Here is an 18,072-nt window from a genome sequence, read left to right as displayed (position 1 = left end):
ATCACCAACAAACTTTTAAAATGTATAACGTATAAACTTTGAATTATTAAAGAAAGAGATACAACAAATCAACCTACTAACATTGGTTAAAATATTCAAACAGTGAAAATAAGGTGTAAATTTAGAGATTTATTTTTCCATAGAAGGAAGAATCATATTTCAGTCCTCCCCAAAAGTGTTAAAGCATAACTTCTTTGTTACACAAAATTCTACCAACAGCATGTTCACAGAGAGTGTGACCATCATGAGGAAAAACATAGAGAAGACAAAAACATCCCTGCGAAACTAAACTCAAAACCTTAAATGTCTCTCAAAGTTCATCATCTTAAGAACTTCTTCCTGGATTCTCTTATAAATTGGTATCATTATCTGGTTTCGATGCATCTTCTTCGTTAAGTATCTTCCCATCTCTTGGAACCAAGCAAGGTATCCCATTCTTTATCTAGCAGGTAAAATGAAAACACAAATTAAATAAGTCATCACTAAAACTACATACACAATTTGATTACCAATAATTATCAATTACGCCGTAGTGCCCAAGTATACGTTTAGAAGAGAGTTTATCTAAACTAATTTTATTGACAAAAGTACTTGTATAAGTGTTTGGAGGAACCTATGAAAACAGTACACAGGTTGTTTAAGTTTATCTCATAATTCCACAAAAATTAAAAGAATCAGGTTGTTCAGAACCTATGCAAAGTTTACCACATACGTTTTCTCTTAAATTATACAAATAACAGTTTATATAAGCTTGTATTAAAAATTCACTTGATTAAGGCCCCGTTTGGATTGGCTTATTTTGAGCTTATGTGGGCTTATCTACTCCCATAAGCCTTTTTAAAGGTGTTTGGGTAAATAAATAAAAATAGCTTATCATAGTTTCATAAGCTGCTTATGCCATATTTTAATAAGCCTAAATTTTCAGCTTACCCTCCGGCTTAACAAGGAGCTTATGAATTTATGTAACCTTCTTCGATTCTCTCTGGATCTACTTTTTCAAAACATATATTTTTATTTTATTTTTTTGTTTTTAGAAAAAAAAAACATATATTTTAATTATAATGTTAGTTATCTTTGGTTGTGCATGAGTAACAAAATTGCTATATACTTATCTTACTAAAGTAACACACGTAACAAAGATTTTTTTTTAAGGATGATTTTTATTATTTTTTTGTTACGTAACAAAATGAAACTGAATAAAAAAAACAAACTTAATTTGTCTTTTTTTGGTAACAAACTGTACATTAATATCTATATATATGGTAAGTTTACAATCATAATTTCTCAAGTTTATATTTATATTATTATACTTTTTTTTAAAAGAAAGCTTATCATATATTATTATACTTGTGTATAATGATGTTTAGACTATTTATTTACACCTCGAATGTTAATTTTGTCTTATATGAATATTGATATTTTTTTAAGGACGAATATTGATTATACTATATATATAATTATAATTAATATATTATAATATTGTTTTTTACATCTTGATTAATTTTATCAAAAAAAATCTTGATAATTGTGGTTCGATTCTTTGATTTTTTCGTTAAATTAAAAATATTTAAGATTTCGATAATTGCTTATGTAATGTCACATCCAAACACTTCAATTTATGTAAGTACTTTTTAGTGTACATATCCAAACATAAATAGCTTATCAAGTATAAGAGCTTATGATATAAGCTCTAATGTTATAAGCCCTAATACTATAAGCATCTATATAAGTTGTTTATCCAAACGGGGCCTAAACCCATTACCGAACTCCAAACTGTCCTGATATTCAGTGATATCTTCATTTGGGTTGTGTTCGGAGGGGAAGGGAGGACAGTGATAAACTGATAATTTCTCTTTAGCAATCGAAGTTATTTAGTAAAGAGAAGTGCTATATGGTCCGAAAGATCAACAATACGAAACATGCGAATGTGCAGCTACACGCACAAGTGCCTCACCCTCGCCTACCACAATATTTTCACAAATAAATGAGCTCCTTTTTGTCGAAAAAACTAATTATAAACTATATACTCCCAGCGGTGGTCCTATTTATAAGAGACATTTGAGTCAACGTATATTGATGTGTATCTAGTTGAAATTTTGAACTAGATACATCAACTTTTGTTGACCTAAAAGTCTGTTATAAATAGGAGCAGAGGGAATGCAAGATTGGTTCCTTCAATGATATGAATTCCTGGTTACATAACCCTCATCATCAATACTCTTTTATGTGGTTCAACTCACTCTTTAGTAAATGCCCTGTTTGATGCCTGAAATTGTAGAGTTGTATCAATCTATTCTCCTACAAGTTTGTTGTAACTAAGTTGATAGTAGTTTAGAGACTAATAGAATAAATGACATAAATTGGTAAGGGAAAATTGCAGTAACCTCCCCTGAGGTCTTTATCTGAGAATTGCAAAATTTGATATGTAGTCAGAAATTAATGAAATCAGTTATTACTCATTGATTGAGTTTACAGAGGGAAATTGGGAACTAACCGGAAATGAAACGGCGATAGCATCACTGATTAAGGAATTTGATTCCTGGCAATACCTATAAAAAGAAAAGAAAAGAAAAGAAAAGATGATTAGGGTTTATATTTTGCAGCTAAATTGAAAAGAAATGAGGTAACTCTTTACCTGAGGGGTTGTTTGGAAAGAGGGCAAACGAGGAAGTCGGAGACTAGTGTCGCTGCTTTTTGCATCAACTCTTTGCTTACTCTAACCATTTCCAACTTCCAGATTTCTCTTCGATTCTCACTTCTTCTATCATTACATCTATTGAAAACCGCTAGTTACACCTGCTCTCACTATTTAATTAACAAATAATCCATAATAAATTGGATAGTAGTCCCGCGAGTATAGCTCAATTGTAAACAATGCATTATTATATGTAGGGGCGGCTGAAGTTCAAACCCCGAGCATTCGAATTCTAGTCACTAAACTACTTAAGAAAACAAAAACTGGGTAGTGTTTAATTTGTACTAAAAAATATTAAAGGATTCCAAAATGTATTTAGTCATAAATGAAAGAAGGGTTAAATATGTTTTTAGTCTATATAAATATACCAACTTTTTGTTTTAGTCCTTTTAAAATTTTCCTTCAACTTTTAATCCCTCAAAAATTTTCCATCTTCACTTTTGGTACCTCTTTTAAAGTAAACACATATGTGCAATTCATATTTTTGAATTTTGTAGAAAAATTCATAATAACAAAACATGAATTTTTATATAAACATCAGCATTTTTTTTTTACGAGAATAAACATCAGCTTCTTACAAGTTCTACCTACCATCGCTCTCCTTCGCTGTGAAGCTATTACAGTACGTAACTTCTCCAAGGTACTTTCGTTCATTCTTCACTCATCTTTGTTTATGACTAATCAGCATTTCTATATTGTAATGATTTTTCCAAACCCATTTTTCTTATTTGCTAATCACACTCTAAGCTAAGCTTGTAGTAGTTTTTAATATTAAATTCATACTCTCACATTTTCAGTGTTTAATTTAAACAAACTTCTTTTCCTTCTTGCTTCTTATGCTCTGTTTGGTAAAAAAATAAAAAATAGCGGATAACTGAATAACTAGTATATATTGGATGAACCTATAGTAGATGTCTTATAAGCTAACTTATAACTTATAGAGACAAGCTAACTGATTGAATTTGTAGTGTTTAGTACAATTAACAGTTGAAGTAGCTTAAAAGTATGAAATGACACTAGTGTTTAATTAATAGGGTTAATGGTGTTTTACCCTATGTAATGTAATATATAGGTCATTCAAAAATGAAAATTTCTGCAAAAAATAAAATAAAATTGGTTTTTGAATGACCTATTAGGGGTATTCCAAAACAATTTTTTTTATAGGGGGTAAATAAATAAATAAAAAAATTTACAGGGGGAAAAACGGGAAATGACCTATATTAAAGGGGGATAAAACACTATTAACCTTAATTAATACTCCCTCCGTTTTTAAATATAAGCAAATTTTGACTTTTAGGTTCATTCAATTAATAATGTATGTGATTTATATTATAGACTACATACATCATTAATTAAATGAATCTAAAAGTTAAAATTTGTTTATATTTAAATACGGAGGGAGTGTCTATTTTTTTCCAATTAAGATTGCAGAGGTAAAATTGAGATAAAAAAGTGATTAGCTATAAGCTACTTGAATTAGCTTATCAAAAACCGATATAAGCTCATGAAAATAAGCTATAAGCTCGTGTAAAATGTTAGTAACCAAACGGATATTTTTTAATCATACGGGCTTATAAGCTATAAGCCATAAGCTTAAATTTATGTCTTACCAAACTAACCCTCAGTTTCTCTTTTTGCCTCTGCGATATCTGTCAAATATGATTTTTTTAGGGTTTAAGTTACTTATTTTGTTTCCTTTCCTTTTTGCAATTTAGTGTAGCCATGAGAAGAAGAAAGGGCTCAGTTGCCCCTCCAAGGGCTATCCAAAAGTGCAATAAAGCAAAAGGGAAAGTTGATGAGGCAGAAAGTCATGAACTTTGCCCTTACTTTGCTAATCTTCCATCTCACCTCACTAACCACATTCTGCTTCATCTTCCCATTAAGTCTCTTCTTATTTGTAGATGTGTGTGCAAGATTTGGAAAACAATTATTTCATAACCACATTTTGCTAAATTGCAATTTGAGCGAGCACCAATTAGTCTCATGATTCGGACTTATGACTATAAACCGGAGGCAAGAATGTTGTCCCTTCTCGAGTGCGAGCTTAAGAATTTTGAACTTGGAAGCAACAATCATGTAAAGCTGGAGTTTATATTCAACAATGGGAGTAGGGAGAATCTTGTTGCTTGCAACATAGACATTGCCAACTTAGATGTTGTGAATTCATGCAATGGCTTGCTTTGTTTATGTGACCCATTTAGCAATGGCTTCCCTTTAGTGGTATGCAACCCAGTCACTGGGGAATTCATAAGACTTCCTAACGCTACCATGACTTCTACCAGGTTATCCACAAAGCGGGTAATAAACCAAGAGCATGTTGGTTTTGGTTATCAACCTAAAACTAATGATTATAAGGTGATAAAAATATGGACGAGACATGTTAGAGGTGACAATAACTTTGTGTTTGAGCGTGCGATCCTTGAGATACACACTGGGAACACCATCATGGAGAAATGTTGAAGTGGATCCTCAACTGTCTATTTGGAGTCTTAATTATCCGACTTGTGTGAATGGCGCACTTCATTGGATCAGATTTGATTTTCTGCAAATGTCAATATTGTGTTTCAATTTGGAAAATGAGAGGTTCCAATCTTTTCCTTCCCCTCCACATGTTTTTCAAAATGGTAGAATCGTAGACGGAATTACAGACAGGAGAATCAACATGGGAGAATTAAGGGGATTTCTTTACATTTGTGACTCATCCTCTCTCTTTGATGTTGCAACTTGGGTTATGAAGGAGTATGGTCTTGGACTAAGGTTTACAGCATTGATACTTCCGCCGGTCCTTTGGGCATACCTGAATATCCGTCTAGTGGTTTTTGTTGGCCGGTAAAACTGTTTGAAGAGAGTGCTTGCATATTGTTTTATGAATCGTACAATTGTTTAGTCTACTATGAACCCGAGAAACATGGATTCAGAGTTTTTCAAGTTCACGGGGCTCAATCAAAATTAGTTGAAGTAATTCCACATATTCCAAGTCTAATCTCATTGAAGGAGGCTGTAAATGGAGACAATGTTGAGGTGTTGAATGTCTACTCAAGGAGGTAAGGATGTAGCTTCTAATATTTGATTTTCATTAAGTAATTAAATTTGATGCTCCTTTTGAAATCGTAATTAATTTTAATCGTAAGACACGTATTTTAACTTCCTTTTAAAAACTCATGAACTTGATGTTACCTATTTTAACTTCCTTTTTTCCATTCTATTTGGAGAAAGGAAGGTTTGTTGTTACCTATAGATCTCATCACCTAAGGTTGTCATGTTTGATCAATCAATTGATTTTACAACTAATCTATTCATGTTTTTTTTTTGTAATGACAAATGTTAGTAATTAGTTGTTAGATTAGTTTTTCTCCTTCGCTTGGGTTTGAACCGGTACCTCCAACTCCTCAACCCTTAGCTCAAACCTGTTCAGCTATCCAACTAATCTATTTATGGTGTTGTTTATATTTGTTATAATTTTAGTTGCTTTTTGTTATCTACCACATTTAATTATATCTTAGCTCTCACTGTTAATGAAAAAAACTCATGTGGCCCCAATCTTTCATTACTAATTTCATCGTAGAAACTTCCTTTTTACCTTCTGTGTTGATGGAGGAGGAAAAAATGGACAGTTTCTATAATGTCAGCTTTTCGATCTTCTTTAGTTGCTAATCAGTAAATACTTTCTCGAGACTATTTTATTCCCAGAAAAATTGAAGTTTTAGCTAATATTATTTAACCGTTGTTCCTGAATATTGTTGTAATTTATATAGGTGTGCAAAGTTTAAATTGAGGGAAGAAAGTGAAGTTTTTTCCTTGGTTCAAGCGATTGTTTCTGACCTGACAAATACATCTTCGTCCTCATCTGATAGTGAAGAATTCGGTGACGACCTTCTCATCTGATGGTGAAGAATTCGGTGACATGCATACCTGTTAAGAAGAATATGTATGTTTTTGCTTTGATTGGTATTCATACCTCCTGCTTAATGTAGTTTGAGCCATGGTACATATGTAATATTGGTGTTGTTTTGTATAGGTGTGCAAAGTTTAAATTGCGTGAAGAAAATGAAGATCTTGAATGACGACTTGACTATTACCCTCCTGCTCTTGTGGTGAAGCTTTTTGTGAAGAACACAGCTGCTAAGAATTTGTTTACATACAACAGGCAGGGTCATGCTAAATTAAAATTACGGTTTTTTTGGAAAAATACAGATCTCACTTTAGGATGCAAAAGATGTCTTTTTTGTGAACTATAAACTAGATGTTTTAAATCATTATCTATGGTTTTATAAGACTGGTATGTTATCTAATGTCTTTTTTTATTATGTTTCCTAATCTCGTAATTGTGTTTTTCTTCATTTATCCCATCTGCCTGGATTCTCTTAGTCTTTAACTGCTCGTTGAAAAGTGTTTTTGAATCCCTAAGGGTGAAATACAATGAACGATCAATTTGAGGAGCATCATTTGCTTTGGTTAGATTTAAACTTTTTAACAATTGAATTTTTTATTTTATTTTTTGGCTTGATATTGAACCCTTTACCATGTGGTAAATCAAAATGCCCCAGACAACTGACAACATTGGTAATATCCCGACCAAGTACATAAACAACTCAGGTTATAATATCTCATTGTCCATAAACCATAATTAGTTTTATGGTTCTAGTTTAGTCTTTAAACTGGGAGGTATGAAAAGTGAAAAGAGAAAACCGCTGATGTATGTTAGAACTTGGGACAAATAGGGACGTCAATTATCATCCATTTGACTAGATAGGACTGGATGGAGTCCGGGTGCTCTGGATTAACCTGAGCAGATATTGTACTGTAAAACAAGTTAATTTGAGCCGTCTTTCTACTCATTGAATCAATCACATTTTGACATTTTCTAAAAATATTTTTTCTGTATGTTTGCTGTGAAACTTAAACAAGAGAGACTAAGTAAGTTGAGCAGCTTCAGCTTGTTTAAGCTTTGGTTGTAGAGTCCTGTCAAAATTTTCAATAGATGATCAGTGATGCTTACAATATGTCAGTTATAATTCTCTTTTTTTTATCTTATAGAATCTGGTAGAGTTTTGAACTGGTTTGGTGTTATGATGACTCTGTCCATCCATCTATATTTTCAGTTCTGGTCCTTAGTTGGGATCTATGGTGAAAAAGTGTGGCAATTGAATTGGAATATGCACTTATTTGTTCTGTTTAAGATCTTCAAAATCAGATAATTTTTCTAATAGTTCCTTTGGTTTGACTCTGGAGTAAGGCTGTGTGTGTATCTATTAGAAGTATTTGATTGTGAATTGTTTTCCTCTGCTACCCGTGTTTAAATTTTGAACAATTGGTTTTGGTTTTGTGTGTGGGAGAGATGTGTTAGTTTTTTGTTTGTTATGGCTACTCATATTCTTTGTAAAACTAGGGAGATTGCATGATTACATGGTCCATTGCTATTCATTTTTTGTCAAGGACCAAGAAGAGATATAAGTAGGCAATATAAATAAATGTACCTATGCTGTAATACTTGTAGTATATAATGGATGGTTATACAGAAGAAACTCATACCAGGGCACTCTAGAAAGTAGGATAAATCTTATAAATAGATTAAGCTATTCACTAATGCGTCAAAGAAGTATACAATATCATTATTTTGATAATTTTATAATAGAAGAAAATTTTCTTTCTTTCAAAAAAAAGAATAATAGAAGAAAATTTGATTTCACTACTTGTAGAAGTTAACAAATTTAGTAGAATAATAAATAATTAAAAAAAAAACATTTGTAATAGAAGAAACGAAAGAAGAAGAAGAAAACGTAATTTGACTTTTTAAAGGGGTCTGCTATTGTTATGGGAAAATTTTATGTGGCCTATCATAAAAAAACCTGGTTTCCTAACTTATAGCATATAGTTTATAAGTTTTATAAGTTGGTCTGAAAAATAAAAATTTTATTTGATAAGAGTCTTTTTTAATACGAACTTATAGTTTATTTTAGAAGATTATAGCCTATTTTTTCAATCGCTATTTCAAACAGTATTTGAATTTACAACTTATCATCTTTGTTTCATTTTTATCCTTATCATTTTTACTAAAAACCCATATTTATCCTTTATAGTTTGTTATTATAATTAAATTAAAATAATTTTATTTTAAATGCAAGGAAAGAAAACAATCTTCTTATAATTTCTCGTATTGCAATACTTCCATCCTTCTTCAAACATACGCATGTTTTCTTCTTATTATTACGATTTTTGTTTGGTTAAGTAGTCTAGTGACTGGGACTCACATATTTTAAATATAGAGAAATGAGGTGTTTTAGATTTCTCGCAACGAATTTTATTTGGTGTGATTTGTTACATATTTTAGCTCAACCACTAATTTTACTTAACCCTATAAATTCAATTAAGTAGCTTATTTGTCATCATTATATCATAGATTATGACTATCCCTTTACTTAGCTCTGTAATTTTAGTTAACATTAACGAGTAAACCATCAAATTGATTATTGTCTTTGTATCAAATTCTCAATTTGGTCTGTGACTCCATTAATGATTCAAAATGGTCCATGCCTCTATCAAATGCTTCTGAGATTGATCCCTGACTCTATTAGTTGTTGTTTTATATTTCGAACGTTAATGGTTCAATGTCTTTTGGATATTATTTAATGGTTAATGTTATAATACCTTTTGGATTTTATTTGGTACGGTAATGATTTGAAATACAAAACAACTAATAGAGCCGGAGACCAATCTAAAAAACGATTTGACAAAAACATAGACCATTTTTAGTGATTTCCTCATACATTAACACCGTAAATTCAATCAGGCAGTTTATGAACTATCCCTTTTAATTGTATTCTAGTTTTTTGGTTTAATCATCCACTATTTTTATTTTTTCCTAATCAAAAAGAGTTTAAGTGGATTGTGCTCCCTCCTAGTCCTAGCAATAGCAGGATTAAACCCAAACGGTTAAAAACGAGCTAAATTTGGTTTTGAAAGAATTCACCGTAATGGTTGCGCCGCGCATCATCATTCCGAGCATGAACATGTTCATTCATGGCGATTCATCATCTTTCAATCTCAAAACCCAGTAAAGCTCAACATCCAAATGAATGGCCAGAATCTACTCTCGCAACTTTTTTCCCTTCCGTAACCCCTTCTTCTCACGCCCCATCACTTCTTCCTCTTCATCTTCACCATCTTCACAATTCCTAACTCATCTTCATTTTCAATCACTACTTCAACCTTCTCATTGCCAAACCACTCACCACCTTCTTCAAATCCAATCCCTGCTCATCACTTCAAGCTTTTACCGCAACCCCTTTTTATCACGCACCCTTTTAAGCCGCGCTTCTAATCTTTGCACAGTTGATTTCACTTTTCTTATTTTTCACCATTTCAATAACCCTTTAGATACTTTCTGTGTCAACACTGTTATAAACTCTTACTGCAACAGCTATGTTCCTCATAAAGCTATTGTTTTTTACTTTAGCTCTTTGAAGATTGGCTTCTTTGCGAATAGCTATACGTTTGTTTCGCTTATTAGTGCTTGTTCTAAAATGAGTTGTGTTGATAATGGTAAAATGTGTCATGGGCAGGCTGTGAAAAATGGGGTTGATTTTGTTTTGCCGGTGGAGAATTCATTGGCTCATATGTATGGTTCTTGTGGGTATGTGGAGGTTGCTAGGGTGATGTTTGATGGAATGGTGAGCCGGGATTTGGTTTCGTGGAACTCAATGATTGATGGGTATGTTAAAGTTGGTGACTTGAGTGCTGCACACAAGTTGTTTGATGTAATGCCTGAGAGGAATTTGGTTACTTGGAATTGTTTGATTAGTGGGTATTCGAAGGGTAGGAATCCTGGTTATGCGTTGAAGTTGTTTAGAGAAATGGGCAGGCTGAGAATTAGAGAGAATGCTAGGACAATGGTTTGTGCAGTTACGGCTTGTGGTCGGTCGGGTAGACTTAAAGAAGGAAAATCGGTTCATGGGAGTATGATTAGGTTGTTTATGAGGTCAAGTTTGATTCTTGACACTGCTTTGATAGATATGTATTGTAAATGCGGGAGAGTTGAGGCGGCTAGTAAAGTTTTTGAGAGGATGAGTAGTAGGAATTTGGTTTCGTGGAATGCAATGATTTTGGGGCATTGCATCCATGGGAATCCTGAGGATGGACTGAGCTTGTTTGATTTAATGGTTGGGATGGAGAGAGTGAAAGGTGAAGTTGAGGTTGATGAAAGTTCAAGTGCAGATAGGGGTTTGGTGAGGTTACTCCCTGATGAAATAACATTTATTGGCATTCTTTGTGCGTGTGCTCGGGCGGAACTGTTGAGTGAAGGCAGGTCTTACTTTAAGCAAATGATTGATGTGTTTGGGCTGAAGCCGAATTTCGCTCATTTTTGGTGCATGGCAAATCTTCTTGCAAATGTGGGGCTTATTGACGAGGCAGAAGAATGCCTGAAGAACATGGCTAAATTTGATGGGTATATCTCACATGAGTCATTGTTATGGGCAAGTTTGCTCGGTTTGTGTCGTTTCAAGAGAGACGTTTACTTAGGGGAACAGATTGCCAAACTTCTTATTGACACGGATCCTAATAACCTAGCCTATTACCAGTTTCTGCTTATCATTTATGCAGTGGCTGCTCAATGGGAGAATGTTTCAAGAGTGCAAAAACTGATGAAGGAAAGAAAGTTAGACATAATACCCGGAAGCAATCTTGTGGACTTGAAAAATATTGTTCACAATTTCAAAGTGTCAAACAATTGGCGTGAAGGAATTGAAGCTGTAAACATAATGATGAATGAACTATCTCATAGATTTGGGTTGCCTTGTGCTGATTCTGGACAATCATCGGTGGACCAGAGAGAGTTGCAAAAACCAGGATGATAGATAAAGATAACCCTTAGACAAGTAGCCTTAGTATTTGAGTCACATTTTTTTTTAATAAGTTTCCTTGATTTTTACTGGTCAAAACAACCACTGAACAACCTTGGAGGATCTTAGTTTATATAGGTAGCTGCAAGTTTCTTCTCATGGGGCATCGATACGGATACTAACAGAATATCCCAATTTTGTTTTGAGGTGTTTAATTTATAATGAAGCTTTTTAGTGTGAATGAAATTTAGCATCAGTGGTTCTAAATTTGCTTTCTATTCTTTTATGTATCTATACTTCTTACAAAGCATTTGATTGAAATTCCACTGTGCGGCTCCGATTCTGGTGCATGGCGTTTTTTCTCTAATTTTCTGGTATATTTTTAGTTGTTAATGTGTTAGATTTTGTTTGTTTTTGATCTAATTCTGTGGGCACTGCCACAAGGTATCGAGCTAGTTTGAATTTTGCCCAAAATCTCCATTGAAAAATGAAGTGCGGCCCAATCTTGATTTTGTAGTCAGAAGTTTGAAATTTGGTAGATTTTGTGCCAGTGCTGTCAGGAAACGTTGAATAAGTTGCCTTTGTGTCAGCAGCTCTGTCTTTATCCGAATTGCCATTGTTTTCCTCTGGTTGAAATTGCTATAAATAGGTGTTTGACTACTTCAATTTACTTCAATATCTTCACAATAGTATCTTGAAGTGAGAATGAAAAAGTCCTTTGATTGTTTGTCTGAGATCGTTCCTGGGAAAGATGCGTGGAGGATTAAGCTACACATTGTAAGAATTTGGGAGGTTCCAACCTTTTTGAATCCTGATCAGACAAATTCTCGAGATGGTGCTCATCGATGAGAAGGTAAATTGATAATTAAGTTATTGCAGTTTCCTTGCTCATGTTTTGGTTCAAATCTATTTTTGTTTGTTTGAAATCTGTTTTTGAATTTATGGTCTTTTTGTTTTGATTTTGGTGAATTCGTAGGGTGCACACGATGTGTTTGATAAAATGCTGCTATGAATTCTCATCAACATTAGCATCACCACCAGGTTTGATGTTGCTCTTTTTTTGATTCATGAATATTTCAATAAATTTGATTATTTGTTTTTGCCATAGACCCAACCCATATCCTGCATACAAAGATTGATAAATTTTTAAATGATATATCCAAGTTCAATACCCTATTCTGTTTTAAATGATCCACCTCTCATATTTGTCCTTCTTCAAGTATAAATCACATGCTTATCTATATTGTTTTTATTCATCTTACTCAGCCATCCATTCAGTGTTGAAATCTCAATTATTTTATTAGTTTAGTCTATATAGACTGAGTTATTTTTTATTGTTACTAGCATGCCTTTTTAAAAAAAATTGTTTGTTGCTGTCTAATTCAATTGCATTGTTTTCTTTGTTGAAGACGGAAAACTCATTTGACGAAGGACGCGAAAAAAGAGAGTCGACAAGAGCAAGAGGACGCTAGAAAAGAGTACAATCCGACAAAGGAACAAGAGACGGGAAAACACCGGTGGAGTTTTTCGGTCAGTTTGATTTAAGGGTTTCTGTTCTCTTCTTCCCTTTTCCCCTTTCTTCTCCAACAATACCTTCTTTATATTTAGTTGCGGTTTGTCTTCTTAGTTTTTAATGCTTCTGCTATGACTAGAGGAACTATTGGGTTTGTGCATGGCTTTGCTATATTTGTAGTTGTTCCCACATTATTTTGAGGTATAGAAGCATGCATTATGCTTTATATATGCAATCTCTGATGCATTTTGCTTTCATCAAATAGACCTTTTGGAAGTAAAATTTAGCTTTAGAGGTATTGTTAATATTGGTGCCCCTAACTATTGACATGTTTATGTTCGGAGTTGTTATTTATTTTCTTTTGGGAATGAAATGGTTTATCACCAAGGCAAGGACTGGATCCTTATTTTCCAAATAGTAGCTTATCTTTCCTCACAATTTTTCTAAACTTTAGACCATTGTCACCTTTACTTTAATTTCATCCTACTATTTTTTCAGATTCAAACAGTTTTTTTTAATATGTTTCAGATATTTTTGGCAAGGATCATGGAAAATAAAGCATGCCTTCTGAGTTAAAGAGAGATTGTTGGAGATTCGTATAACAAGTGTCAAATTGCAGAAGTTGTAGTGAGATTCTTCTACCATTAAAAAGATAACACAAATGAAAGTTGATGTCATTTTTACATGGTTTTATCTTTCTGGTTGTACACTTTTACTAGATTCCTAAGCTTAGAGTATATATCTTTATGATGGATGCAATAGGAATCCTACATGTTCAAATTGTGACAATCCAACTATTATTAGTGAGATTTCACTAGAGCAACACCGTCTTCAAATTGAAAATTGCTAGGTTGAAGGATAAGTTAGACAGAGTTTGTGCACTTTCTGGCACACACTTATTTGATGAGATTGAGATGGTGAAGGCAAGAAACAGAAGGGTTTAGGCGGCAAGATTGAGTGATCTTCAGCAGCTGTTAGATTTATCTGAGTCAGTCGTAAATAGCGCAGGTTTTTTCAGTGATTTTTGGCTCTTTTCCTCTTCAATTGCTGGATCCTTGCGTTTTTGTTTCGATTTCGGTATCATTCCGGTTGTATGTTTTAGAATCTTTAGCAAAGTCTAGCTCCTTTTGTTGTATTGGCTTCAGGTACTTTTGTATCAGGAGTTCTGTTAGTCCATCTTGGACTATTGAACTAATAATGTAGGCTCCCTTGGTGCCATATTTGCTTTAATATAATTTCCTTTCAGCTTTTCCAAAACAAAACAAAAAAACTTAGCAGTGCTGAAATTAGTTACAATATTGCTAAATAATCAAGTGTTTTAGGAGCAGGATGGCACCATTATGTTAGAAATAAGCAAGTTAATGTGCGTGATGTTTTCATGTTCACTGTTCTTGATCCTTTATTGGGACTTTGTGTTGAAACTCTTTGAATAACTTTACTGAATATCCACTCAGGTTGGTCGTTCAATCAATGTATTCTGTGTTATTGTTATTTTGTTGTGTAAAAACCGTTGATGAATCTGTTGATCCTATAATAAACCGTTGATCCTTTAAGAGTGATATATTGAGCTGAATTATCAGGTGACACTGTACTGTATGAGTGAGCATACTTGAAAAAAAATGAAACACATTATTCGGTGTATTTTATTTGTTGATTAGCCATTGTATTACAACAATACAATACAATGGCTAATCAACAAATAAACCGTTGATCCTTTATTTGTTGATTAGCCGATAAATATGATGTAAATAACACACTTCCAGTGGAGAAAAAGGATACACGCTCAGCAAACAATAAAACCATTTACTCTTCTAATTTTTCTTTCTGGATAAATTCAAGTTGTTCTATAACCTCGAGTATATTCATTCATACTCGGGAAGATCGTTGAATCTTGAAGGGATTGGGCTTATAAGGCGGCTATTCTTTAAGAATACGACTTCGTCACACTTCAAGTTATATAACAATTTAGTGTAGTGTAGGTTTTTTGAGTTGTCGGAGGATGTTGATAGTTTTGTCGGTGGCAAAGTTATACAACAGTCTGAACACCGATTAAGTTTATTTAATCTTTGTTAGTTTATTCCCATTTACATTTAATTGAAGCTTATGTTTATTTGTTGACGATTATTTTGAGATATTGTCATGCCTAATTTTTTTTACTACAATAAGTATTCATAATAGTGAGATCATGAGGTGGAGTAGATTTTTGGTGGGAGTGAAATAAAGTGACAAACAAACAAACAATAGACGAAGGTTCATGTTTTAGAAGATAATTCTTCTTGACTGCCTGAGATGGTGTGTTCTTAAAGAAGCCATGTCGTTTTATGCAAGAGATGTCTGTCTCTTTCTGACTTCCACCAAACCATTTTGTCAGTCTCTTAACTTAAGTGACAAATATTCAAGCTTCTTAAAAAAAATAAGAGTGACAAATAATCACGACCATTTTTTGATTTCTAATTGTTTTATTTTATTCGTTTAGTCTGCCTTCCGAGTTTTTGCACCACATATTGGTAATGGTAGAAAAAATAATTCAACTATCAATTCCACCTATTTAAAACTAACAACCTTGACCCATGTTAATTAAAGGTTAAGTAAATTTAGCCTAGTGATTACCATGAGCGAATAATAAAAACCATGCTAAAGAAAGTTTTGCTTTGCGAAAGTTAGGGACGTGACTTTTTTTAGGAAAAAAGATGCGTTTTAAATTAACTTGTTTTCAACATTGCATGCATAAATAAGTCTCACCATTGAATCAAATGAGATGTGATGAAACTTACAAATGATAAAAAAAAAAAAAAAAAAAAAAAACATGTAAACAGTACATGACTAATATACTTGTGTATGTTAGCCAAAGTCGTGCGTATTTTGTCTGATATTTTAAAAACAATTGTGTAATACAAACTGGGCATTGCGAGAATTTTAACCTTAAACTTCAAAACAATTACTAGAATTTATGAAAAAATTTAGTAGATTAAAAACTGAGCTAATTACTGGAGAATTTTATCCTTAACTTCAAAACAATAAAAAAAAAGTTAGTTTTTGAATAAGTGGAACATGAAAATAAAGAAAAATATTGCGAAAATTATTTAAATCAAAAAGCCTTGTACCATACTAAACGCATCAGCCAATCATAATCAACTGTTACTTACAATTCAAGATGTACTAAAATCTTAGAAAGATAATGAAGATTCATGACCGGACTCCACAGAAATAAACCAAAAGATAAACATTGGAGTTCTTTGATGATTTAAAAAAGGCATAACATAAAACCACATGGTAGATCCTTGACTTAGATGCTAACAAGTTAAAACATATAATCATTCAAATGCCCATTGGTTTTCCCTACGAACTTCCTCCTCTTCCTCTGGTGAGAAATCATTCTTAATGTTAAAGGTCTTGCGAATCTCCTCAGGTGTCTTCCCCTTGATCATGTCTGCCACAGTCTGGCATGTAAGATCCAGCAGGTTCTTGATATTCAAATAATTAGCAGCCTACAAAGGAAAAAATATGATATCAGGATTCAAAGCAAATTTGTTATTTTTAATGGCAATGAGTTGAAGGGTGTAACCATCAGAAACATAGGATTACTACATCATAGTTAACTCAGACGACCGTCGTGAGAAAATGACAATCCATATTCATCATTTGGTTATCAATATGCAATTGTGTGATACAAACACTGACGATAGCATTGTATTGTGCAAGTAATCCAAACAAACACGACGAATACAGTGTTAATATGTTACCAACCCTTTTTGATTCATATATATGCATAAAAAGCCAGAGGATTTGACTACCCATTGTAGTTTCTCACATAACAAGCCAAATGAGAACAGAATATCTCTGAATATTCCCCTTTCAAACCTTAAAGTTTGGGGCAAATTATATATTCTCAAAGGATTTCACAATAGCAGCATCAACCATAACAATATCCTACAACTCAAGAACAAAAAGATAGCCACAAAAGCAGACAATTCAACACAACATCAAAACAATAGCATATAGCCCAATAGAGGCACAACTGTAACAGCATCAATAACAACAACCACAATTCAAACATCCATTGAAAACCCATTAAATTCAACCCAAACAAAAAACAAATTGAAATTGAAAAAAAAAATTCAACGATCAATTTGCAGCAAGCTAACATCTTTCTTGTATGAAAGAGCAAAATCAGAATCAACCATAGCTCAATCAATTGCCAAAACAAAAAACCCGAATCCTTTTTTGTTAACAGCTGCACATAAATATAAAAAAAAATAGAGAAAACCAATAAACTATCGAGATTTTTCAAAACCAGAAAACCCTAATTTAGGACCCCAAACATTCCAAAACAAAATCTAATAAACGATTCAACAAAACCCAAATCAAATAAACGATAAAACAAGAATTAAAACCCTAAAACTCACCAAGATAAGATCAAAAAGCGTAGCCTGATCAACCTTCACGAACTCAGAATCCCAAGACTTAAGCTCATCCTCGTTAGGCTTCTCTTCAGCAGCAGCAGCGTCAACATGCTTCTTGCAATACTCAATCACCTTCGCCAAGATCTTGCTGGTAACGTTGGGAAGAGGGATTCCACTGTCAGCGCAATCATCTTCGATCATATGCTTGATCGTCTGAGATTCCAAAGCCACCGCTTCATCGACCTCGAAGGTCTCACCGTCGGAACTCTTGAGAGTGATCTTTCTTGTTGAAGACATCGTGATCGTGATTGATTAGGGTTCCGTTGAGAATTGGAAATTGTTCTTCCCCTTTACGAGAAATAAAAACCCTAATTTTTTCTGAATCGGAAAATAGAGAAACAGAATGTGTAAAACTATGGGCGTGAGGGGTTTATTTATAGTGCTGCTACTAGAATGCAATCAGGGTCTCCTACGTGGAGGTTTTATCTTTTAAATTTGATTTTAAATTAAAAAGATTTTATTATTAGAACTCCTCGGAATTTTTTAATATAAGATATTTATTGATTGGTATTTTTATTGGTGAAGTAAATATTTATTTATTGGTCAAGTAATGCCTTTTTT

At 33.1% G+C, this 18,072-nt stretch overlaps 3 protein-coding genes, 1 non-coding gene and 1 pseudogene across 4 annotated transcripts; 2 read left to right on the top strand and 3 right to left on the bottom strand.

Moving 5' to 3' along the window:
* Window positions 1-13: 13 nt before the first annotated feature.
* LOC11421842 (UPF0434 protein Ecaj_0131) lies at window positions 14-2,804 on the bottom strand. The gene is made up of 3 exons (XM_003612182.4): window positions 2,636-2,804; window positions 2,495-2,549; window positions 14-442 (listed from the first exon to the last, which is right to left on the bottom strand). Exons 1-3 carry the CDS (start codon window positions 2,722-2,724, stop codon window positions 350-352), a joined length of 237 nt encoding a protein of 78 aa, XP_003612230.1. The 5' UTR covers window positions 2,725-2,804; the 3' UTR covers window positions 14-349.
* Window positions 2,805-3,208: 404 nt separating this feature from the next.
* LOC11434001 (putative F-box protein At1g53550) lies at window positions 3,209-6,982 on the top strand (annotated as a pseudogene).
* A 3,236-nt stretch (window positions 6,983-10,218) lies between these two features.
* On the top strand, window positions 10,219-11,547 carry LOC11434457 (pentatricopeptide repeat-containing protein At3g51320). The gene has a single exon (XM_039834629.1). The coding sequence runs from the start codon at window positions 10,219-10,221 to the stop codon at window positions 11,545-11,547; it is 1,329 nt and encodes a 442-aa protein (XP_039690563.1).
* A 4,571-nt stretch (window positions 11,548-16,118) lies between these two features.
* Window positions 16,119-17,878, bottom strand: LOC11429415 (SKP1-like protein 1B). Its single transcript, XM_003612179.3, has 2 exons — window positions 17,455-17,878; window positions 16,119-16,536 (listed from the first exon to the last, which is right to left on the bottom strand). Exons 1-2 carry the CDS (start codon window positions 17,746-17,748, stop codon window positions 16,363-16,365), a joined length of 468 nt encoding a protein of 155 aa, XP_003612227.1. The 5' UTR covers window positions 17,749-17,878; the 3' UTR covers window positions 16,119-16,362.
* LOC112422280 (small nucleolar RNA Z161/Z228) lies at window positions 16,611-16,697 on the bottom strand. The gene has a single exon (XR_003012648.1). It is a non-coding gene; the product is annotated as a small nucleolar RNA Z161/Z228 (small nucleolar RNA).
* Window positions 17,879-18,072: the final 194 nt, after the last annotated feature.

This window comes from Medicago truncatula, chromosome 5, assembly GCF_003473485.1.
Source record: "Medicago truncatula cultivar Jemalong A17 chromosome 5, MtrunA17r5.0-ANR, whole genome shotgun sequence".
Lineage (NCBI taxonomy): Eukaryota > Viridiplantae > Streptophyta > Magnoliopsida > Fabales > Fabaceae > Medicago > Medicago truncatula.
The sequence above is the reverse complement of the archived record's forward strand: the minus strand, read 5'-3'. Positions and strand labels throughout refer to the sequence as shown.